Source organism: Rhincodon typus, chromosome 16 (assembly GCF_021869965.1).
Source record: "Rhincodon typus isolate 14 chromosome 16, sRhiTyp1.1, whole genome shotgun sequence".
Lineage (NCBI taxonomy): Eukaryota > Metazoa > Chordata > Chondrichthyes > Orectolobiformes > Rhincodontidae > Rhincodon > Rhincodon typus.
The window spans coordinates 41,550,940-41,576,505 of record NC_063347.1 but is presented as its reverse complement, the minus strand read 5'-3'; the positions used below and the strand labels follow the sequence as shown (position 1 = coordinate 41,576,505).

General features: G+C 37.3%; 1 protein-coding gene across 1 annotated transcript in view; it reads left to right on the top strand.

Annotated features, from left to right (window-relative positions):
* eif4e3 (eukaryotic translation initiation factor 4E family member 3) overlaps positions 1 to 25,566 on the top strand; it is a 64,745-nt gene that overhangs the window by 19,090 nt on the left and 20,089 nt on the right. The window contains exons 2-4 of the mRNA XM_020529611.2: positions 8,210 to 8,282; positions 23,122 to 23,216; positions 23,322 to 23,382. Of these exons, the coding sequence (XP_020385200.2) occupies positions 8,210 to 8,282; positions 23,122 to 23,216; positions 23,322 to 23,382 (229 nt within the window). The remainder of the gene's footprint in view (positions 1 to 8,209; positions 8,283 to 23,121; positions 23,217 to 23,321; positions 23,383 to 25,566) is intronic.

Sequence of the window (25,566 nt, the reverse complement as noted above, 5' to 3'; positions counted from 1 at the left end):
ACGTCAGCCTCTCTGCTCCTATGATGCTGCTTGGCCTGCTGTGTTCACCCAGCCCTGCATCTTGTTGTCTCGGATTCTCCAGCATCTGCAGTTCCCCTTCAAGCATTGGGGAAGACTGCCTGTTTGGTCAGTGTTGTGTGTAAATTACCACAAGCTACCTTTAAATGTCTACTTATTAAGAAATTGCACAATCAAATAGTGAAAGCATTATTTAAAATTTGTTGCATTTAGCAACTAAAATAAGACCCTTCCAGTAAGCAAGTTCAGCCTCTCAAATCTGCTATTATCTGATTTCAAGGAGCAATTTAGCTAAGATTCCAACCAACAGTGTCTGTCTCTGGATATGTCCAGGGTTCAATCCTTGTGCAGTGTGGTTCTCGAGTTCTGCTGAAGAATCCTGAAGTCGAATTCCTGAAGATTTCCTTTCTTGTTAAACTCATGGTGTGACATTATTTATGACCCTTCTGAAGTCACCAAGTTTGTAGTTTCTGTATCAGGAATGAAAACTAGCAGATCTCAACCGAGCTTCTCTGTTCCTTGTTATATTCAGTGTTAACTGTCTGTTCAAAACACTGCCTGTCCAGCCACTAACTCCATTTGACCTTGTGGAATATGGGACCCAGTTACCAAGCAGTTGTTAAAACAATTTGAATTTAAAAAAGGGGCATAAACATTCACAGGATGAGGACGTTGCTGGCTAGGCCAATCCCAAATTGCCCAGAGGATAGTTTAAGTCAACCAGATTGTTGTGGGTCTGGAGTCGCATATAGGCCAGGTCAAGTAAAGATGCCGATTTCCTTCCTAAAAGGGCATTACTACACCAGATGGATATTTCCGACAATTGACTGTGGTTTCACGGTCATCATTAGACTCCCATTTTTAGATTTTTTTTTTCTTATTGAATTCAAATTCCATTATTTGCCATGGCAGGACTTGAACCCAGGTCTCCAGGACATTACTTAGGTCTTGGAATTAATAATCTAGTGATAATACCACTAGGGTATTGCCTCCCTTTGACTCCTTTTCCCAAGGATGGGTAACGTACACTGGCAACAAGTAGCATATTGCTTTGTGGGGTTGTGACCAGATGTGGATGTCGAGAGCCATCAGCCTGACTACGTCTCTCTCATTAACTCCCGGGAGGTTGAACAGCATCTGGGTACGAACAATACAAGCAGAAGCCTTTGGACAGCTGTAAGGCCAGTTGGTATGTTCCTCTCCAGCAAAATGCCTAAAATTTGAAGAAAACCACCTCTTTTCTGTCACCAGTGACTGTAAGCTGTGGACTTTAACCAGTAGCTAAAAAACTTTGCAGTTTATATCCTAATCTGCCTTTTGGAAGAGGTGAAAACTAACATGGGAAGAAGGAGATTGTCTTTGTCTTTTTGAATGCCAGGACTTGCTGTTCTTCAAACTCAGTGAATCCTGTGTACTGGGGCATTGAACTGCTCAGCTTGTTTTCTTCCCCTCCAGCCGCAATACCAACTTTTTTTGTCTGTGTATGTACATGATAGGCTAGTTTTAGAAGGATTTGGGATTTGATAGGTAGTTACATGTCCGCTATCCATAGTTGTTTACTAAAAGTTAGAATATATTTATTTGTATTAAATATTAGTTCTTAAGAACAGAAACCTTGTCTGTTAACCTCGGTGGCAGAGATGGTTAGATTGGGGAATTTTGTGTCTTTTGATTAAAATCTTTAAGTTTTGTGTCGATTCTGGGAATAGTGGACTGGCTTGACTTCCAACCTGCTAGCCTCATGAGGCAGTGACAGCTTATTCTGGGAGCTTTTTTTTATATAAAAAGCTTCTAGTAGCCTATTTCAGAAATCATCTTGGCTGTATTGGAAACTGGTCACAATTGTGAATCCTTTTCCTCAAATCAAAGGCATTGTTTCTAGTCATAATGATACCATGCACAGGTTCAGAGCGCATTACTGCTTCATTAAAATTATAATTTCAATTTTAAGTGCAGTTTAATAATTAAGTTTTTACACACACACAAGCATGTTTCTTTGTTTTAAAGGCTTTTTTTCGTTAATGCAATCCTACTAGAAAAGGTTGGTGGCTGCAGATGAGATGTTACAGAACCATTTTGTTGCAGGCCCCTCGATGAAATGATGCTTCAAAAGACACCAGCTGTTTTTTTTAATTTATGGATGTTTGAAAACACTAATGAAGTTACATCTAGACATAGTTCCAGCATATGCTGAACAGGAGCATATTTAAACTTGTTCCCTTTTCTAAATATTGGTAGAACTGAGATTACTTTGGTGGTTCCAAGCTTCTTGTTATCCATAGAGTCATAGAGGTCGAGGTCAACATCACAAAGACCCTTTCGCGCATTGCATCTGCGCTGGTCATAAACAACTTCCTAACTATTCTAATCGCATTTTCCTGCACTTGGATCATAGCCTTGTATATCTTGGCATCATAAGTATACAGCTAATTAATTCTTAAATATTACGAGGGCCACTGCCTCTATCACTGTTACAGGTAGTGAATTTCAGATTCTCACTATCCTTTGGGGGAAGAAATATTTCCTCTAAACCTCCTGTCCCTTTCCTTAAATTTATATCCCCTCATCATTGATTCCCTTCACCAGGGGGACAAATTTCTTCCTGTCTACCCTGTCTTGAAACTGATGCATCTTTGACTCCTAGGAAGCTTATGAAGAGCGATCATGAAGTACTTTCTCCCAAATCCTATATGTTTGACTTTGTCAAAGTTGTATGCAGTTTAAGGAAGTGCATATTTCTATTTGGAGGTTCTGCAGGATGTTCAGTGACAATGATGCACCCTTTTATGACATGGCATTCATATATGTATGGCATCATGTTTGATGTACTTGTGTTTGGAAAGAGATGTTTAGGGCTTGCAACACGTTGCATTCAGGCTGTTCGTGTTCTCCCTTCTTCTTGATTTGCATGATATTTTTAGGAAGTTTGTGGTCTTGTGCCTTGTAAATTAAAAGTTCTTAATCTTTTTTAATTTTAATTATTTTAGTATCATAATGGAGCAAGAAAAATAGCAGTTTGTTTAAATTGACTTTGGTTTGCTAACCAGGTGTAGGTAAAGCAGCTAAGTTTATTGATGGGTTGAAATAATTAATTATGTGCTAATTGCAATGTATTAATGCATTCTACTTGGTGGGGGTGAATTAGAATGCAGAAATGAGAGCTTTTTCATGTAAATATATCTTAATATTTTTCAATCCCAAAGTTGCCTGCAAGTATTTTGCAACCACTGTTGCTTGCCAAAGAATGCCATGCCACTACTCTCATCCACTTACGCCATCGGAACAAGTTTTAATGGCATCTGGGTCAATGCAGTCTTTCATCCCCGCTTTAAATGCTGATAATTGATAAACAGTCAAAGGTGAGGACTTCAGCAGACTGGAAACAGTTGCAGTGCCCAGGCAATGAACAGCTAACTTGAAGTATGCAGAGGATTAAATTTCCCGAGCTCAGTCCTCTGTACTCACTGCTTTAGCTAGCTGAGTAATTAGGGGAACCCTGACCAATTATTGGACTGGTTCTTTTCATATTTGATTTTATTGCTTAGGGAAATGCTAGTCAAAGACTTCAACTGTCTAGCTGCAAATGGGATTTCTAATCCTTCTATAATAACTGCTCAAAGCCTGTCCTTAAATATTTTTAAGTATTTAAATATTATCGTGCCCCTTCCCAGCTTGATGTTGCACATTGCATTGTGATAGTCATACATCAAAGTCATTGTGTGAAACAGGCATTTAGCAATGTGTAATGCCTGCTCAGCAGTAGAGGTCTACTGCCACCTAGTGTCATTTTGATTCGGTCCATTCAATTTGTAGCTTCTCGTTTGTGTTGCAGTAAAAGTTTAAACTGAGTTCTGAAACAAACAACTTGTAATTGAAGAAATATTGCCAGATTTTAATCTGTGCTGTGTACAGGAGTAAGACTTTCTGAATTTAGTTTATTAATTTCTGAAGAAGGGTCTCAACCCGAAATGTCAGCTTTCCTGCTCCTCTGATGCTCCTTGGCCTGCTGTGTTCATCCAGCTCTACACCGTGTTATCTTAGTTTATTAATTATCACTTCCTAAGCATTCTGGAAATTGCTTGAACCTGCTATCAAGTGGTCTGTGTTTCTTCACAAATTCAGTCTGACTCGAGCTGAAATGCAACTTTTTTTTGTAATTTCGATGGACGTGTTTAAAATAGGATGGTTAATTGTATATGATTTACATATTTTCTGTCCTTGATTGTGTGTCCAGGATGAGAAAGTTGAGTATACAGGCTCAGGAACATGGCATGGTGGGGATCAAGTAGCAGCTAATGGCCAAAGTTGACTTGCGGTACAGCCTCAAAGCAAGTAACAATCAAACCTAGAGAGATCACATTGTCCTGAACTTGCATGAGACTGTATTTGTCTGCTGCACTGCTGTGCCGAGGCTCTGCATAAGCTGGAAGAACAGCATTTTATTTTCTCTCACTCCGCCCTAGCTTCTGCACAAAAAAAAAAGTTTTCCTAGCTACTATCAGTTCTGAAGAAGGGTCACTGGACCCGAAATGTTAACTCTGATTTCTCTCCTCAGATACTGCCAGACCTGCTGAGATTTTCTAGCAATTTCTGTTTATATATCTCCTTTTTCCAATTGTGAACCCTGTAGCCTTCAGCTCTTAAAATTGAGCTCAATCGTTTTAGAACCTGAACTCTGTCAAAAACATCCAAATATTAACACTGGTGTGGTACACTAACTGGTATCATCCTTTTTAACATCCTCAATGCATAAAGATATATTATAGATATCTCTGGAGCAATTTAGATTTGAACCCAGACCTTCTGGCCGAGAAGTAGGGCCACTACCACTGTACTGAGAACTTTGTTTAGATCTTGAAATGCTGTTTCACGGGCTATTCCAGGTTCAGTTTTCGTTAGTCTCATTGCTCCGTTTTAAAACAAAAATCTATTGATCACTGCTCCCTTCTTCTGCACTGTTTCAAGGACTGAAATTACAAAGTTATCAGCTTTAATGAGAACCCACAATCCCTCCAGTTAGTGAAAGCTTCTGGCAACCACATTGTTTGTTTTGTCAGGTCCCTTTTATAAGCCATATTGAGTGAGAATCTATTCTATCACTTATATGAACTGCAGATTCCTTCTGAACATGCACCAGCTGTTCAGCTGCTCAAGAACCAATCATTGTTTCTCAAGCTGATAACCTCTGGCATTCACAACTGGACCTAATTGCACAAACTAATGAGCAATCTATTTTGCACAGGCATCCTTTGTACTGTGCTTTCTTGTATCTCCCTTAGCCGCTGCTTGTATAGCAACATTATGAACTTGACTCTCGCAGTGAGTTCCAGTAATTATTTTTTAAAGTATGCAGCATTTCTTTTCCTAGTCCTTGGCTCTGAAAAGTTTCTTGTTTCCACTTTAGTCCACAATCAGTGTTTTAAAAAAAATATACATCTGTCAATGTAATGTTCCCTCAATGACAACCCTGTCTAAGGATTCAAGTCTCCAGCATGGGCTTTGAAGATCAGATGTATGAATCACAGTATTTAGCTTTACACACAGTATGGACGATGGCATTTTAGACTGTAAAATCTGAAAATTATTGCTGCCACCATGGCACTTATTGCTAAAGGAGTGAAAAAGTAGGGAATGCTGCTTGCAACCATATTAAGCATTAGTGTACAATTTTGGTCCCTTTTTATCCAAGGACTAATGTAGTTGTATTGGAGGCAGTTCAGAGGAGATTCACGAGATTGATCCCAGCAATATGGGATTTGGCTTATCCCGAGTGATGGAGTAGTTTGGGTCTATGCTATCTGGAGTTTAGAAGAGTGAGGAGATCTAATTGGAAATATAAGATGCTAAAGGGAGTTGACCTAGAAAAGATGTTTTTTCGTGTGGTAATCTAGACCGAGAGTTCATAGTCTTAGGGTAAAGGTGACAGATTTAAAACAGATGAAAAATTGCTTCTCCCAAAGGGCCACAAATCTGTGGAATTCACTACCCCAGAGGGCAATGGACACTGAGACATTGGGTAAATTTAAGGAGACATATATTTTTAATGAATAATGGGTGGAAGGATAATGGAGAGCGGACAGAAAAGTAGAGATGAGGCCAACATGAAATCAGCCATGATCCCATTGAATGGCAGAGCACGTTTGAACTTCTCCTCAATTGCTTCTGCTGCTGGTGCCTATCTGTGGCACCTTCCCGATTCCTAGGGATTGTCCCCAAGAGTTCTGTGTTGTGTTCTTCACTGCTGGTTTTTCCAGCTTGCAACCTGTCTGTTCATTCAATCATTAGGTGGTGAGAAGAAAAGAATTATAATTTGGTTCAATTATTGATTGCAATGCTTTACCAAGTCTGTCCCACAAAAATAACGGCCCTCTTAATCTCTGCTAGCAGAGTACTGTAATTTATTCCTATGCTCCATATTGAGGTTGCCTTAGTATTTTTCTTTATTTGCTCATAACTTCAAGCTTTGACTTTGCTGTATCCTTCTGTTAAAACTTTGCATTCTTCGATGCATCTGTGCTGATCCTTGAATCAGATTGTACCATATTAAAACATACTGAAACAATTTGAGAAATGAAAGACCATTTATAAATTTTCAGATTAAAACTGAAGTTGAGTACTGCATTCTTGGAATTTGGCTGAGAGACTAATATTACCAGATTCTTCTCAAATCTAGTTTAATTAAAAATCAACAAATTCATACATTGATCAAGCAGCTTCACTGCCCCACTGTATAGTCATTAGCTTGTCAAAGGAGACAGCTGCTTATCTGGTTTGATTTCCTAACCTATTGCTTTTCATCTGTTTCAGTGTCATCCACGAAATACCCACGTTAACCCTATATTGATAGATTTGACCTTTTTTTTGGATAGATAGGGAGAAACCGTTCCCTTTCATGAAACGGTTGAAAACGAGCGCACAGATACAAAGAAACAAGTAAAAGAGGCAAAAAGGGTATGAGAGAGAACTTTTTCAAACAGAGCACAGTCAGAATCTGGAATGCAGTAACTGAATCTGTGGTAAAGGCGGTTTCAGTCAGGGCATTTGCAAGGCATGTGATTCTGATATTGGAACTAACTTATTAAATAATCCATACTGTGCTAAAAATTACACTGGAAATAAATTTAAGATCATTAGTTGGGCTTGCAGTGTGATGCATTTGCTTGTGCTTGAAGCTGCATACTAATACGCAGGACCCTGTTTTATGTAAGCATAAAGAAATTATACACTGGTCATAAGGAATATAATCTCTGCATTTCCATGGCAACATCTTGACCAAAGCCTGCTGGCTTAGTCAGAGAACTAAAGATTGAGAGTTAACTGTTCTTGCTACGTCTTTGTTAATGAAGTTCCAAATGATCAACACCATTTTCTCACGCTGCGTAAGTTGTCTCTTTTTTCAAGTCTGCTTCTTGCATCCTAGCCCTGCTGAGTGCAAGACGAAAAGCTCCAACTGTTTGTTTCCTTGTAGCGATATTCAAAAAGGACTTGAGCTGCTGTTTGAACAGGAACAATATGCAGACTTATGGAGAGAAGGCAGGAGAATGGCATGAAATGAAATGCTTGTTTAGCAAACAGGTGCAGACCTGATGGGCTGAATGGTTGTATTGTACTAACAGTTCAGTAATTCTGTGATTCAAGAATTGTAAGTAGCTCCTCCCATCAAATAATGTATTGCGTAATTTGAAGCTTGAATCCTGTTTGTAGCTAACCATGAAGAACGTCAAACATTGTTTAATCTTAGCTTTTTTTTTAGCTCCAGTTATACATGAACCGGAAGTCATGATGCAAAACCTTCACAATAAAGCTTTTGTTATGAGACTTCATCTGAGCTATCTAAGTAGTATAGCATCCTCCAGTGTCAAAACTTTGTATTGCAGGACTGGACATTTTTGTATTTATAGTATTAGCTACATTTAGTTTTTGTATTTTATTTGTACATCATAAAGCTAAAGTGGAAATTAATTTTAACGACCGGGTTAAGTTTCTCAGGGAACTGAATTTGATTTGGACTGGAAAGAAAGGTCAGCTAGGTAGCATGTTGCTGGACCAGAGCCTACATCCCCTGAGTTCATACTAGCTGTTTGTTGATTAAAATGTATGACATGAATTCGAAATGTTAAACTCCTATTAACTACAACACAATTTTCTGAGTAGAGACACCAGAGTTAGTTTTACTTGTGTTTGTTTTTAGGTCAGTTCCGGGAACAACTGCAGCAGAGTGCGAATCCAACTTGAAAAAAATTTATACTGTGCAAACTGTCCAGGTGAGGTGAAAACATTGATATATGGAAGAAATCAATGAAATACTGTCATTTTGCAATTAATTGGAAGGTAGCCAGTATAAACGTTCAATATAAAAACCTTTTGAATTACTGTTCTCTGTACTGTTTCAAAAAGACTATATATTTTAACATTGTGCAGCTTATTGAGAGAGAAGTGTATGTAACTCAGTGAAGTAGCTTAAGAACTAATGGACCATCATTCACTGTCCAGAAGACTGTAGTTATAAAATTATGATGGTAAGATTTAACTAATTTGGGAATTTTCGTATATATTTCTTGGTTTATTTTCCAAATTTCCTTTTCTAATACAGCATTTTCAATTGTGAAAATGTCAAACACGCAAACCATTTTAGGCGTGTTTTAGGAGCACCTGGCCTTTCACTGAGTTTAACAAATGTTAGCTGCATTAGGATCTGTAAATAACTCCAGTTGATAGGTGTGTTTTTTTTTTTGGGGAGTTTATATTTCTGTTTCCTGTATGGATATTTTAATAGTTCATCCCAGTTATGCCACACTGAGCAGTGAAAGTAATTAGCCACAATTATAAAGCACATACCTGCCTGTGAAATTAGGAGAAGTAGAGTTTCATGCATTCAAACTGTGCAGATAAAACTTTACCGTGGTTGTCTTTAATTGCTGGAGAAGTTGCTAATGTTAGAACGGAGTGTAGTTATTTCTGATTAGAACAGAACCAGCAACAGCAACAATTAGTGTTAAAGAGCTCGGAGGAGGAACAGTGTTCCCGTTGATTGATTAAGTATTGTTTCTTTTGGAGGAAAAATACTTCTTTGTGGCAACTTACAAAAAATTCCAAGAAATGCTGATTAAGCCACATATATGCCAAGTTATCATGGGCAGACCAAACCCTGCACCATTGAGTACAATCAAATTATCAAAATAGATCCTATGAGAAGCACAGGATAAATGGCTGCTGGCAGAAATTCCTTCATCACCAGAACCAAGGTGTTCCCAAAGCTGATGGGACAGATGTCTCTTGTCCACATTGCATTCTCTATTTTCCAAAAAGGGAGTAGATGTATTGCAATTTGATAAATTTCATTCTTGTTAAATGTTTATTTAGCTTTTCTTTCTTTTTGAAAAAAAACATACTCCTTATCTTAAATCACTTTCCTCCTATTTTAGGTCCCTTAAACTGAAAATTGCATTCACACTCTACCAGCTTGCCCCTTTGTATGTCTGCCTGTATGTTTGCATTAAATTAGTGCTACTAACAGCATTTTAAAATAATTTTTCGCATTAGTGCTTGCACATACTGATGAGGATACTTTACAAGCAGTCTCCCCATATAATTAGTTGTGAACTTAATGTGCTATTGTACTCCTTGGATTTCCTTCATCTATTGATTCTCTGCTTTTCTCCATCCTGCCTTCATCTCTATCAACAGTACTCTTCTTCCCTATCCCACAGTACCCTTTCTGGTTTCCTAATGCACTTTCTACAAATCTTCTGCTCATCGCTTGCTGCCATTGCAGGCCTGAAACTCACTGCCTTAAAACAACCACTCCCTTGATAACCAGGTTCACCTCATCCATAGCATAATAGTGGATGACTGCTGATCTGCTGAACCTGACCAAATCTGGTTTGAGGAGACACCCTTGCTAATGCTGAGGCAATCTTGGCTAAGAAGGCAATGACCGTTTAGCTGAGGTAGCTGAGCATGAATGTACGTTGGTACTGTTCCGATTCCCAGTTTTTAATTCTATGGCAGAGATTTTAAACTTTAGGTCAAGAAGTAAACTTTGGGCTTCTTTTTAGCAAAGTGAAAAAAAGCAGTGTTTTTTGCTGGATTATTTTAATTAATTAAAGTTTGTTATGGAACTGAAACCATGATGATGAAGATTAGCGGGCTTGTTGCAGTCTCTATGCTAAACCGATTATTGTCAAACCTTGCTCAAAGCTGTCGATTTGCAATCCTGGTTAAACCAAAAAAAAGTCAAAGCACATTTTTTCTCACATGACGTGGACATTGCTGGTAGGGCCATCATTCATTGCCCATCCCTAAATGGCATTGAACTTATTGGCTGTCAAGGCCATTTGAAAACAGTTAAGAGTTCAACCATGTTTCTGTGAATCTGAAGCTATAATATTAGTCTGCACGAGGCAAGGATGGTGGATTTCCTTTGGAAGAGCATTAGTGAACTGGATAGATTATTACTGTGGTAGGTTTAGTTATGTTCTACCTATTATACTAGCTTTTAATTCCAGATTTATTGTGTTCAAATGTCATCATTAGCAATAATAGAGTTTGAACCTATAATCAGCACATAAGTTTGGGCCTCTGGATTGTGAGTCCAATGACTTTAACACTGCCTCCCCAAGTACAAGCCAACTTATTGGAATAGTAACCACATTTAAGGCATGAGACAACTGTCTTAGCAGGTGTACTAGGTTTTAAATTACACATGTCCTGTTCAAGATCAGATAATTGGTACTGAGAGTTTGGGCCTCTTTACTTTAAACTTAGTAGGTTTAGAAATTGATTCACACGATTAGCTCAGTCACATTAGGATCCATACCTCCTGCTTGTCCCTAGGTGCAATGGTACAGAAGCAGTATTGGGATTGTATCATCTAGGCAGCAGGAAGATTAAATTTAGCAGACTTAAAATTATGTGATGCTTTAATGGATAGCCCTTAGGAAAACAAGTATCTGGTGCATTTGGTCAAGCAAGAGGTTAACGGAGGGTAGACTAGCAATTGGGAAATTTTAGACATGAGAACAGATTAGAATCAGTAGTTTTGTCACCTTCTCTGACTCTCACCTGGCATTTTACTAAGTAGTTGGCAGTGTGTTTCAAACTAAGTTTGAAATCAATTTCTTTTTTCTAAAAAAATGTTTAGCCTCCATTTAGTAACATTCAATACATAAAAATTATCCTATCTTATAATTTTCTAAAAGAATCTGATTATTCATAGTTTAGTAAAGGAGCTCAACCTGCAGAACAGGTGTGCAGCAATAATATTGGTAGTTTTAGACTTGACTATCATTCCTATGTCATGACATGTAAAATCCTTAAGCAAATAAAGCAGTGTGAGAAAGCAAAAAAGGCATAGTTGCAGGTGATTTGTATTTGTATATTCAGATGTACTTCCAGAAAACCTGTATGTCCTCAGCAACCACAGAATTGTTTAACCTGTAACGGGCACAGAGCCCAACTTTTGACAACTCATCAAGATGGGATCAAATCCAATTTAAATGTACTCTCTTCTGCAGTTTACCAGAGTAGTACTGGCTACCATTCTGATCAATCTATCCTGTATTCCCTTCCGAGCTAGTATATTCTTCCCAGGGTCTGGTGTCCAGGTCTTTGCATCGTACTTCACATATGGTCTAATCCAGGATTTGTATATTGTGATATTAACTGTCTGATTTATATATATATTTTAATATTTATCTTAAATTTGGATTTTGAATTACGTGTAAGCAACACGGGTGTTTTGTGTCTTAAGTTAATAATTAGCTTTGTGAGTATTTATTTTAAAACAGTTGTGGTGATTTCTTTTAAAACAGCTTGAGGGCTACTTTGGCAGCCTAATGGGTTTTTGTTTACTTTAGGATTTTATGACCTAGCAAAGTAGACAATTGCACCACCAAGTTTCTGTTAGAAATTTCTGAACCAGGACTGTTCTTTTACTGTGTTTAAAATGCTTGGAATTTGTGTTATAAATAAATAGATTTATGATTTGTCTTAATTTCCTTTGCTTAGTAAACTTTTGTTTTAGTGTTAAAACAAAATCTGCATAAAAATAAAGTCACAATAGACTTCACACTGAAAATATAAAGATGATCAAAATACTCATATGTTCTTATAGTATCTGTGGAGCTTTTTCTTTTAAAAAAAAAACGAACTTCTCTAGTAGCTCAGATTTTAAAATGTGCATGTTAACATATGGAAACGGAGATGCCAGCTTTCATTACTGCTCTGTGCTGAGTTAGCTGATCTGAGCACGCTGACAGTTTGGGTTTTTCAATCGACCTCAGAACTCTCAGCTAAGTTGTTTTTCCTGATCACTAGCAGTGATCCATTCTCAACACACCTTGTGCCAGCATTCCATGAGGTGAAGATGTTGCATCACCATGTAATAGTCTACCAGCATTATCATGCTGAATTTATTCTTAATGATTTTCTGTCTTCCGCTCTACTTTTGTAATTTATTGATGATAATGCACAGAATATTTCTTTCTACCATTGCAGTTTATTGTTACATTACATCAAAATGAAATTTTTGCCATCACATTTCAACAAGGGGAAGTTTTCAAGTTACATCACTCATGATGCACCCCTAAAGGTAGCATTTTGTATGATGTAAATAAAAATCAAATCTACCCATAAGCATGGCTCCAACTATCCGAACATACCTGACACTTGACACTTGATCCATGAGACTTCACATTCAGAGATGTCACCATCCCCCATCATTAGGATTCACTTTGATTTCATGGTTTTTCTGACTGCGCATTACTCCAGTGGGAGAATTCTTTTAAGATTAGTGCAACAATAATATGAGAATTAAAGTCGTGTATTTATGGTTTTCTCCCTGCATTTTCCTTTACTTACTTCCTGACTATTTTTTTGAAACATGCAAACTAAGGCATGAAGCCTCCTAATCCATCTTGTCGTGGGGAAAGAAACACAGTCACAACAAGTACTTCGGAAACATGGTAGCCACTTTTCATACATCAAGGTTGAGGGATAAATGCTGGCTAAGATATCAGATTGAACTCCTTTGCTCTGAATAGTGCCCTGCGTTCTTTTACAAGCATGTAAGAGGGCAGGTAGCAATGTAACTTCAATATTTTGTCCAAACGTCAACCATGCTTCAACCATGAAGTACAGTATTCCCTTTGTACTGTATTCTTAGCACAGATTATGTACTTGGATATCTAGACTGAATTTGAACGATCAATCTTCTGCTCCCAAGGGAGAATGTTACCACTGAACCAATATTCAGCATCCATGGATTATGGGAAATAAGTTGCTTGCTCCATTGCCAAGTTGGTAGCGCCTGAAGATTCAGCCCAGATTTAGATTTAGTCCCAGAAATCTAGTCTGAGTTCCTCGCACCTGATGCTTGGGGCCCTTCTGTTATTTAGTCCTGGGCCTCCTTATAATGGAGCTCATGTGGTAAGAGGGCTTTATTTGAGAGTAATAGGTTATCACTTGTGACAGAGCACCTCTCTTTGGGAAATGTATTGGGCTAGGTTGGGGCTCAGGAGAGTAACTGCCAAGAAACTGGCAGGCTGCACAGCCCAGTTTCTAATCCACTCCTTTATTTTTCCTTCTGCATTATCAGCTAACTTGCCTATTCCATTCAACTAGCTACAAATTTGCACTGTATGCTTTAACAGGAAAATTGGAAAAATAGATGCAAAGTAGAACTTCCAGTCTGATGAACTAATTATAATAAACCATTTTATTAGCACTGATATTATTCCAATGAGTGTGATTTTGATTGCAAAGCATGTCTTGAGATTTATAGCAATGTTTTTGAATATTGAATGTACGATGCAAGAAGCACTGAAAACTTTTACAGGTTAGTTAATTTGTGATTACGTCATCCTATTGGAGACCTAGGGATTTTTTTCAAGATGTTCCTATAGCATTATTAATTTTAATGGCTTAATAAAGTTGAGTATATGAAAATGAAATTTCTTAAAGATTTACTTCCTAACAACCAGTTAGTTGCTTAAAAATGTGACTGATGGCAGATCTGGCATCTGAGTAATGTAGTATCAGTAATCCGCTGGTGTTTTGTTATTTGATTTCTGATTTTAAAAAAAGTGTTGATAACTGACAAGTATCAAAAAGTGGACATCTGCTTATTGTCTGTCTAATGGAGGAAACTGCACTTATAACAAAATATTTGGAAGTCTTTGTGAACCTGCACATTAATTGATCAGTTATAATTGGTGACATCCACTTTGGTAGAATAAGGTACCGCACGTAGCTTTGAGCCATCTGCTGCATATCTAGGTTTCTACAAAACAGTGTGATCTAGACTGAGACATGTGTCATTATGGGTTCACAAAGCAATATGCGGATTTTTGTGTTTTCTAGCTGAGACAACAATGGGGAGGCACAAATTAACTCGAGATCCCAGGCTAGGAGAGAAAAAGTACTGGCTGAGGTTCCTTCTCTCTTGTCCTGATTCCACAGGCAATCAGTGGAAAGCAAAGCTTCCTTGTATGAGAAGAACCATTGATTAGACCACAATGTTCCCAATAAACTGGGAATATTTGGGAATCATGTCCAACTTAGGAATGCTCATACTTATGAACGCGATTTTTTAAGATTTTTAATTTTTAAAGATCCAGTATACAAATGTTTCCTGTACTTACGAATGGCTGTTTTATATTGTCCTTTATTGTATTTCAAATTGTGTACAGATTGAGTTGTGAACAGACTCCAGAAGTGAACCAGTCTCAACCCGGAGACTGCCTGTAATCATATTTTAGCTTGGCACGTGAAAAAGCTCCTCAAATTATCTGGTAGTTATTGCTACTTTTGAGATTGGTAAATGAGAATAAATGGAAGACACCACTCAAAACTATTTTAGGAGTGGGATTTAAGTTGAAATGTATTTCTACTAAATACAACTTTATTAATGAGCTGAATATTTGAGACCAGGCCAAGCTCTGATGAAGAGTCATCTAGACACAAAAACATTAGTTTGCTGTCTCTCCATGGATGCTGCCTGACCCTTTGAGATTTCGAGTACTTTTTAGTTTTCAGTGCAGATTCCAGCATCTGCAGTAATTTGTTCCAAGATTATTTTGAAGTCTGTCTATCTTCTAATTTTTGATTCACACTGCTGGTCTCAGGATGGTGAGGATGATACAGCAGAACAATGCTGCTTCATTCTCTGTCCATGCAGTTCCAAAATTGACTCTATCTGGAGGTTCGCAAAGCAATATGCCCATAATAACTTGCCCAAAACCAGTAGATTTTGTCCCTTGAAAAGATCTGGTCAAGCATTTTAATACATTTTGTTCCCAAGTTTAAGACTAGTATATTGATTCTCATGAATCATAACAGTTACAAGATTTCATCAGTGGTTTACAGATGGCTCTGCGAAAAGGAATATTATTTCTTCAGTAGACAACAAGGCGTAGAGCTGGATGAACACAGCAGGCTAAGCAGCATCAGAGGAGCAGGAAAGCTGACGTTTCGGGTCTAGACCCTTCTTCAGAAAATGCCTCAGTAACTCTTCAGTATTTTTGTTTCATCTCTTAGCATAAAAATATTTAATATTTGAATACCAAAACAATATATGAAAAGTTCCAGATTGAGTATTTAAGACAGTAGATATTTGCATTGATGTTTTGTTTTACCGTGTCACATGTTGACCATCTGTTCAGTTACCAAGCACTGAGTGTCTCCTTGCTGCTGATCATCTATATTACATAGGTTGTGCTGAAATGCATGTTTTACAAGTCCTATGAATTTCAGACTTTCATGCCTCAATGAATATTAAAGTGTTATAAAATCAGCCTTTGTTTTTCACAGTATGTTGGCATTTCCTATTCCACTACTGTAAAGTATAGACAGATGGACCTACGTGACAATTGTATTTAAATTTAAGTTTACAGAAGCTCAAGAGCACAGTGGATTTAATTACATGTTTCATTTGCTTCTTCCTGCATTCTGAGATTATTGCATTAAAAACCCCTGTATGGAATTTGTTTGTTTAGATTTGGGACATTTTCCAGTTAATAACACCGATCTGTTATTTTAATATTTCATATGTACACCAGTGAATATCCAGAGGCATTTCTCAAAGGTGTGCAAGCTTTCACTTTGGAGACAAGGAAGTATTGGATTTTGATTGTCTGAGGGGAAGGGTGTTGTGAAATGGATTATTAAAATATACTGAAAATATAATGGTTGATTGTGTTTCATCTCAGTTCAAACACAGTTGATGTATTTAATTACTAAAGAGGAATTTAACCTTTTATATTCTTCATCGCTGGACCCTCTGTGCCACCGTTAAATTTCTTGGTAGATGTCTTTCTGAATTTGCTGTGAAATGCAACAGAGGAGTAAAAGCAGCCAAAAGTACATTCATGGTGCCTGCAATAGCGAACCTTTCTTGCTTAATTGCCACGAGCTGGCAGAAGCAACACAATTTATAATAGAGTAATTTATGAGCCCAATGTAGTCTCCAGCTCTGAGGATGAATCAAGAAATGATAAACCAGCAAGATAAGTAGCTTGCCACATTAGTAACCAGAGTATGTGCTGCCATCCTGGTCCTTCAATTTCAGTGCCATTAGTCATTTAAGATTATTGCTGTCAATAAAAGTCAGGGGCAACCTGCCTGAAGTTCAGATTTCAAATTATAAAGTAAATATAATTGTAACGACCAAACTTCTATGTATAGGTCTGTCGGGATTTGGCTTTTCAACCCTGGTTGTATTTGTAGTTTGGAAAAAAAAGTTGTTGTATTTACTGCTATTTAGATCTCTAATGATGTGAAAAAAGATGTTTGACAAGATAGATAAACACCCCTCGTCCTGAAGGCACCCTTTAACCTACGTTACATGATCTATCTCTTTGATTGTCATCATTTGGGCTTTCTAGTGTATAACTAAGTTCACACCATTGTACATGTTCCCCGATTTTGAGAAAGGAGACTGGCTGACTAATATGTATAATAATATGTAATGGTAAAAGTATCTGACAACTTAGAACTACTGCTAGGTGATGCAGCGATGACTGACTCTGACTCTGTTGTCCAAAGTATAAATAATCATTGTAAGAATGCCTTCAACACAGTCTTATTATTTTAAGTTATTTTCATTAACACTTCAGTTATTCCATGTTTGCTGGTGGATTTGTATATGCTTTCTCACTCTGAAAAGACAGCTCTCAATTGATTTTTGGATATTTTTTGATCGGTAATACCAGATTTATTCAACCTTTCATATTTCAATTATTTTCTCTTTCAAAGATATGGTTTAGTGCAAAGTAAAAATGATTTAACAAAAAATGTCAGAAGTAATAAATTGATAATTTAAATGAATGAGTAATAATAATGGTAATCAAAAGAGCAGAGCTAATGAATAAAGCATTTTCTTTCCACCACCTTGGAAAAGAATTGCCCAGGTAGAGACAGATGAGGCCTAAAGCAATGAAAAGGGCACATGCATCATTTTTATTACTCTTGCCATTTGTATCCTGGTCATAGTTTTACTCATTGCTAGGATGTGAGCATCGCAAATGAGACCAGCATTTGTTGCCCAATCCTAATTAACCTAGAAGGTTAATAAGCCGCCTTCTTGAACTGTTGCAGTCCATCTGATGTTGTTACACCCACAGTGCTGTTAGGAGGAGTGTTAGAGAATTTTTACCCAGCAAAACTAGCCAGGGATGCCCTCAACCCATGAATGAATAAAAAAACGAATATACATTTAAACATAATATTGTTTATAATATGACATTAACTTGAGGGTACTTCATAGAGAGCTTTATCATGTAGTTTTTCACATTTAGTGCTGTTTGTTTTAAAATAAATTATCAATTGATATGGAAACTATGATACAATTAGTACTTTGCTTAAATGGCTTTTAAAATGTTTAGGTATCCAGGCTGTTCTAAAAGAAAAATGATCATCTGACAGTACTAAATCTGTTTCCACAGTGTTGTCTCTGTTCTTTGGCATCCCATAGAAACTGTTGCAGAAACCCTAAAACTGGCGTATAACCATTAATTTGGAGATTAACGTTAAATGAGCTGCACATATATTAAATTCTAGGTTGTATGTAGCTTCCTAATATGTCGATATGTGTGATCAAATTTTGTTGTTTAGAAGGTTGAGGCACGAAACGTTTTAATCTGGGACTCTTCAAACAATGATTTTAAATGCTAAAATAAAGTATACCACAAATGCCTGAAATGTTTTTTTTAATTGGTCAATTATTAATGAGAAGGTGCTCAAGAAATCATAACAAGGGAACTATTCAACAACACTGATCTGATATACTGAGACTTTGATACGCAGGAGATCTAGAAAATGAAAAATGTCTAAAATTGGCTGGAATTGATGCAAATAAAACTGCTACTGTGTGAATAAACTATATAGTATATTGTCCCAAATCATTAACATCTAATTATTTTCTGTAACTGAACTCTCTGTCTGCCCCTCTTAGTTTTCATGAACTATCTTCATCCCAATCATTTACCCTTTTGATTTATTTACAATACTGTTTAATCTAATCTGTATTTCACATTTTCTGTTTTAAGTTTTAAAAAAAAAACTTCAATGTCCCCTTCTGTGCTTAAATCTTTCAAAAATATTGCAAGCTCTTTTATCTGATAGTATATTGTCCCTTTTTTAAGAGACTTTACATGGAATAAATTGGAATTTCCACTTGGTATTATAGCTAAGTGCATCCATGGTGTCACATTTGTCGGTTTTTAAATGTGTAAGTCTAAATCTGTACAGGTTCACAATCATCTATTTTCATGACTAGCCTCCAAAGTTTTTTGATAGTACTAAACTTGTGAATTTAAAGCGGAATATGGTATGACTAATTTTTTATGTCTTTACAAGTTTTTTGCTGGTTTGACTGTCTCCATATGTTGGACACACCTGTCGTAAAGATGTTATTAGCTTTGAAGTAAAAGAAACTCTGGTTGTTGCTGGAGGTAACTTAATTGTTGTTTCTAGGGACACTAGGTTTGACTAAATGTGTTGTATCACTGAAGTATAAACCTAATCATATACCTTTTATTACCTTATTCGTATCTTTAAAGTTACCTAAGTGCATGCAGTTAAAGCTGTAATATCAAACATTTTTCTAGACTTTCTAATTTGATTAAATGGGGCATTTGTAAACCGATATTTTTACTTGCATAGAATGAAAATACGTCTGATTTTTAATCCATTAGCTGATTTGTGATTTAGGTAACTAATAAAACTACACTTATTTTAAAATAAAAATTTAAATTAGATCGTGATTTAAGATTATTTTCTCCAATTATGCAGACCTTTAGATATTTGAATTAAAGTGGCAATTTTGTGGCTATGTATTAAAAAAATCTATTAATATTGCTGTAAAGTTTAACAGATCACCTGTAAAATGTACAACAATTTACCTGCAAAATCTTGATGCATTAAAATGAATATTGTCTAGTCCCTGCGATTTTTCTTTGCGCCGCTTTTATAGGAAAAGTTGTGCCCATCCATTAAAATTCTTTACTATGTCTTTGCACAAACTATGCTGTTTAATCGCGGTTTTAAGTCTTAAAATCTGTTCTACAACTGATGGGCAGTCATTTCATGTGTGATGAATACATTAACAACAATTATGTGAAATTTTATATAACTCCTTTAATCATAGTAAATGTTCTAAGGCACTCTGTAGTAATGGTGCCAAAATTTGGCACAGAACCCCTCAGAAGGTGATGTGACAACACATTACCAAATGTTTTATCAAAGAGATTGGTTTTGCTGACTTTGTTAAAAGAGGAAAGAGGTAGGAGTGTTGAAGCAGCATAGTATTAAGGTTAGGGTTTTGGAAGCTAAAGGTATGACAACCAAGGGAGGAATGATTAAAATCAGGGAAGGTCAAGATGCCAATATTAGAGGAGCGCAGATATCTCAGATGGTGTGAGTAAAGTGTCAACAGCTGAATAACAAGTGAAGGGATGACCTATAATCTGATTAAATGAGGCAGATAGATAATTACAAAAACATTACAAATAAGGTGGTGCTGGAGACAAACCAATTGACTGGAATAATATGCTAGGTATAAGAGTCATATGCCAAGTGTATAACCAAAGTAATAAGTAATCCAAATCTGTAAAAACTAATAAAGGTAGAGAGATTATAACAATTTATCCAGGTGATGGTGTCAAAACAGGACAGTAAGGACAATTTTATAGATGCAGAACAGTGAGGTGGGTCACCTGTAGCGAGACATGAACCCAAGGTCACGGCTGAGGCCGTCTTCGTGGGTACAGATCTTGGCTATCAATTTCGGCTCGGTGATTCTGCATTGTTGTGTATCTCGAAGGCTACCTTGGAGGATGCTTACCTGAAGATCGGAGGCAGAATGTCCTTAACTGCTGAAGTATTCCCCGACTGGGAAGGAACATTCCTGTCCAGCGATTTGTTGCGCAGTGTCCATTCATCCGTTGTCTTAGCGGATGCATGGTCTGCATATGCTGTGCCTTGGCTGCAGCATGTGAAGTTGATAACATTGGCCGAGTCACATAAGATATTTGCTGTGTACGTGGTGGGTGATGTTCCCATGTGTGATGGTAGTATCCATGTTGATAATTTGACATGTCTTGCAGAGGTTGCTGTGGCAGGGTTGTATGGTGTTGTAGTTGATGTTGTCCTGAAGGCTGGGTAGTTTACTGCAAACAATGGTCTGTTTAAGGTTTGGCGGTTGTTTGAAGGTGAGAAGTGGAAGTGTAGGGATGATCTTTGGGAGATGCTCTTCATCATCAATGACCTGTTGAAGGCTGCAAAGAAGATGGTGTCATCTGTCCACTCCAGGGAAGTACTGGACAATGAAGGGTGCTCTATCGGTCGTAACCTGTGTCTGTCCTCTGAGGAGGTGATTGCAGTTTTTCTCTTTGGCATGTCGTAACTGGCAATGGATGAATTGAGCATTGTATCCCTTTCTTATGAGGGTGTCCTTCAAAATCTGAGTTCAGGAATAGATTTGTTCAGTTTTAGATATTTCCTGGGAGGATGGATTGAATCAGTGGCCAAGGAACATAGTTTAGTTGTGTTGGAAGACGATGGCTTCGGTCTGCCTGATATTTAGTCAGATGAAATTTCTGTTGTGCCAGTACTAGATGTTGGGTAGGCACTCTGATTTGGGACAGTTTAGGGGTAAAGAAAGGTGATTGTGGTGATTTAGAGCTAGACACGATCAACAGACTCAAGAAACATGCCCAACATATTACTTTATTTTGTTTTGTTTTGTCTTGATTGAGCATCATGTTCATTGCTCACAGGCTTTTTAAGCATATATTCATTGCTCATTATGTGTTATTTGACCCTAGGAATTTTATATGTCTCCAACATGTGTAGTTTTTCTGTACCCCCGTTTTACATCTGTAGAGATCACTTTGTCTTGTTGTGGTTTCCAGCTATTCCATAACAAGCCCCTCTTGCTGCCAAGCCTCATCTTTACAGATATTAATTTTTATTATGTAATTTAACTGCACTCAATCTAGAAATTGTATAAAGAGTATTTGTAAAAATATATTCTTTGTTCCAAGAATTTATTTTTGCATTACATATAGTGCAACTTGTGGATGACAGAACTGAAGATGATGCACTAATAAGATACTAAGTATTACCATCCTTAAGTCATGAGTTAGAAATTGTGTTTTCCCCAATCTTTCTTCCCTCCTCTTGCGAAGCTACTGACAGAGTTCTGTGGGTGGGAGCATTTTTGCACTAACTCTGTTAAATTACCATGCTTCATTTGGCTCAAAATGTAGGAAGCATTCCTGTCTAGCCTGATCGATGTCGGCTCAAAACTAACATCAATAGACTTTTTGAAAGGTAGTCATTTAAAAACTAGCATTGACTGAACTTTTATTTGCCTTTGCAAATGCAAGATTTTGAGGCCATTGATGCCAGCCAAATTGCCGGATGTCAGCTTGGAATTCAAAACCGGAACTTTGGTCTACATTCACTAATCCCAGAGGTGTTTGAGTCCTTCACTATCTTGGATGGGAATATTATCACCCAAAAAAATTATAAATAAGGTGGAACCACTCAGCAGGTGTGGCAGCATCTGTGAAGAAAAAGTCAGAGTTAACGTTTCGGATCTGGTGACCCTTCCTCAGAATTTCAGATAAACCTGTTGGACTGTAACCTAGTGTCGTGTGACTTCTGACCTCAATAATTTTAGGAACTAAGAGAATCCATTAGTATAATTGTATGGCTAGGAAGAGCTCATAACCTAATGAACCAGATTTTTTTGTATAAAATAATCTTTCACTTGCTTAAGTTCCAGTAAAATGAGATTAGTAATACACTAAGACTATAAGTGTTCACTGCCCATAGAACTTCTAATTAGATGCCTTGACACCAGTTAACCCAAAGGGGGAGAGAAAAGAAATTGGAAAGAATTATTTATCCTCTTCTCCTCCATCTTTTGCAGTCCTGCAGTCAAGAAGTCAACATGCTGAGACTTCTGCTCTGTTTTCAGAGTACGGTATTTCTGACATCATGGCGCATGTTGCATTTAGTCTTGTACCAGTGCAATTTTAGTAGTGTTTTTCAACAAATTGTCTTCTCACTTTCAAACATTTCTAAATCTTAAGTGTTCTTCAGTTAATTGACATGCAGTCTTCCCTTAGTCTGTGCCCAGAACTCCATGTTCTTGCTCATAAGGGCACTAAAAATTAATATCAATCATGTATAAATTGAATATGTATACAAGTATAAAAGTAATCTTGCAGACTTTGCACACAATTTGCAGATATCAATTCTGTTTGGCTGTCGATGAGGCAGTCCACTGAGAATGCAAAGATTAAGTGCTGCATGACTAATATTTGGAAACAGTTGCAAGTATAGATTCTCCCAGACCTAGTATGTCCATGTTTTACCTCAAGAATATGGAGCCTCATCTTCATCTAAATAATGAATCAGAATGTTTATAGTATGGTATTATTAATTTTTTTTATGTTTGAATAAAATGTTATTCAGAATTCAGTGAATTCATTTTGAATAAATGCTGACATATAGTTTATTTACCACTCAAATTCTATGTTTTTCCTGTGTGAACATTATATTTTAACTTAGTTGTGTTTCCCCTTCTCCCACTAGAGTTTTTGGAGTGTCTACAACAATATTCCTGCAGTGACCAGATTGCCCCTCCGTTGTAGTTACCACCTAATGAGAGGAGAGAGACGACCATTGTGGTAAGTAACTGGGGGTAATATCAAACCTCTAAAGGAGAGCAGAGTTCTGAACAGTGTGCATACACCTTCTCACTACTTTGAATTTGCATTTACTGGTTTCCATAGGGAAGATGAGAGTAATGCCAAAGGAGGATTGTGGAAAATGAAAATCTCAAAAGAACATACCGTGAGTATTTTTAAAAACAATAAATTATGTATGTTATTGGCCATACTTGGAAATAATATGCTTTTGTGTGTTTTAAATGTGCAAGATAGTGAAGGAATTGTGAGAAAGACTTCAGAAACTCCGATATAGTCATTAACTTCAACCACTTTCCTGATTAGATTGAATTGAATTTGTTGCATCATTATTATACCCTAGTGAATGTCAGCATTTTGACCAAAGGTGATAATTATAAAAATTAAAGTTTATGGATATCAAGTTGATCGTGCATGGAATTGTAAGCATGAAACGAAGACTAAATCTAATCTCATGATGTTAAAAATAAATTGGAGGATAAGTGGTTGGAGCATGTTATGCAGATGTATTTTAATTAAGGGACACTATAAATACATCGGAGGTGCTTCAGAGAACAAACTGGGCTTGTTTCCACCAGAGTTTAGAAGTTGTAAAGTGTGACTTGACTGAAGTATACAAGATCATGAATGGCCTTAACAAGGTGGACGTGCAAATGATTTTCCTCATGTGGGTAAGTCCAGGAGAGCACTGTTTTAAAATTGGGGGTTATCCTTTCTGGACAGAGATTAGGAGAATTTAAAGTAGATTGCATTCAGATCTTTCTGCAGTACTGGCTAAGCCAGTGGAATATAAACTAGGCAAGTCAATGCTTCCACCAGCCAAAGGGTATAACTACGTAGTGACAAGTTGTGTAGAAACTCTATATTATCAATGTAGGCATTTAAATGAAGCTCGTCTTCCCTCTTGGGTAGAGGTAAAAGATACTCTGGAGATGTTTTGAAGAAGAGCAGAGAGTTATCCTCAGTGCCATGGCTAATAATTATCCTGCAGCCAGAATCTTGAATCAGATTCAATACAGTGTGGAGCTGGAGGAACACATCAGGTCAGGCAGCATCAGAGGAGCAGGAGAGTCGACGTTTCAGGTCAAGACCCTTCGTCAGGAATCTTGAATCAGATTATCTGATTATCATCATGTTCCTGGCTGTGGCACCTTGCTGTACACAAATTGGCTGCACAGTTCCTACTTACAAATTTGTCTATATTTCAAAAGTATTCATCAACTGCAAAGAACATAAGAAAATTAGAAATAGGAGCAGGAGTAGGCCATTCAGCCTGTAAAGCCTGATCTGCCATTCAACAAGATCATGGCTGATTCATCCTAGGCCACAAGATTTGTTTCATGCAAACTCATCATAGCCCTCAACTCCTCCATTTTGAACATCTATCTACATATTTTTTAAATACATCCAATGATCTAACGTCCACAACTCTATTGGTAGCGAAAACCAGACATTCACTGCCCTCTGGGAAAAGAAATCTCTTTGCCCCTCAGTTGTAAATCAGTGTTCCCTTATCCTTTAACTGTGTCCCCTACTTCAAGATTCCCCTACTAGTGGAAACGTCTTCTCAATATCTACCATGTCAACCCCTTCAGAATCTTGTATGTTCTATTAGGATCATGCCTCGTTCTTCTAAATCTAATGAATAAGGTGAAACCTGTTTAGCCATTCTTGATAAGTCAACCCTTAAGGCATGTCTCTCCATTTTATTAATAGTCTGCCTTTTGATTCTTCATTCCAGTGCATGACCTCATATTTCATACATTGAACTCCATCTGCCAAGATTTTACCACTCATTCAACCTACCTACATCCTTTTGCAGATTCCTTATGTCCTTGTCACAACATCCCTGCCATCTATGTTTTTGTATCGACAAAATTTGGATAAATTACACTCTGCCCCCAACTTCAAGCCAATTAGTTATCTTTTCAACCTGAAAAAGATCCATTAATCCCAATTCTTTCTTCTGTGTGTTAACTGATCCATGCTAATAAGTTGCTACTAAATCTGTGAGTTCCTGTCTTGTAAGAATTCTTCAAATTGTATTTGAAAGACTTGTAAACTGTGTGGAGGACAGTGTGAATCTTCAAAAGGACATTGACAAAGAACATTGAGAGACAAGATAAGAAAGGGTGCAGTCTTAAAGGGGTTACAGGAGCAGAGGGACCTAGGTATATGTGTGCGCAGATGATCGAAGGTGACAGGACAGGTGAAAAGAGCAGTTAATAAAGTATGAGATACCAAAGTATAGAGCTGGATAAACACAGCAGGCCAAGCAGCATCAGAGGAGCAGGAAAGCTGACGTTTCGGGCCTAGACCCTTCTTCACAAAT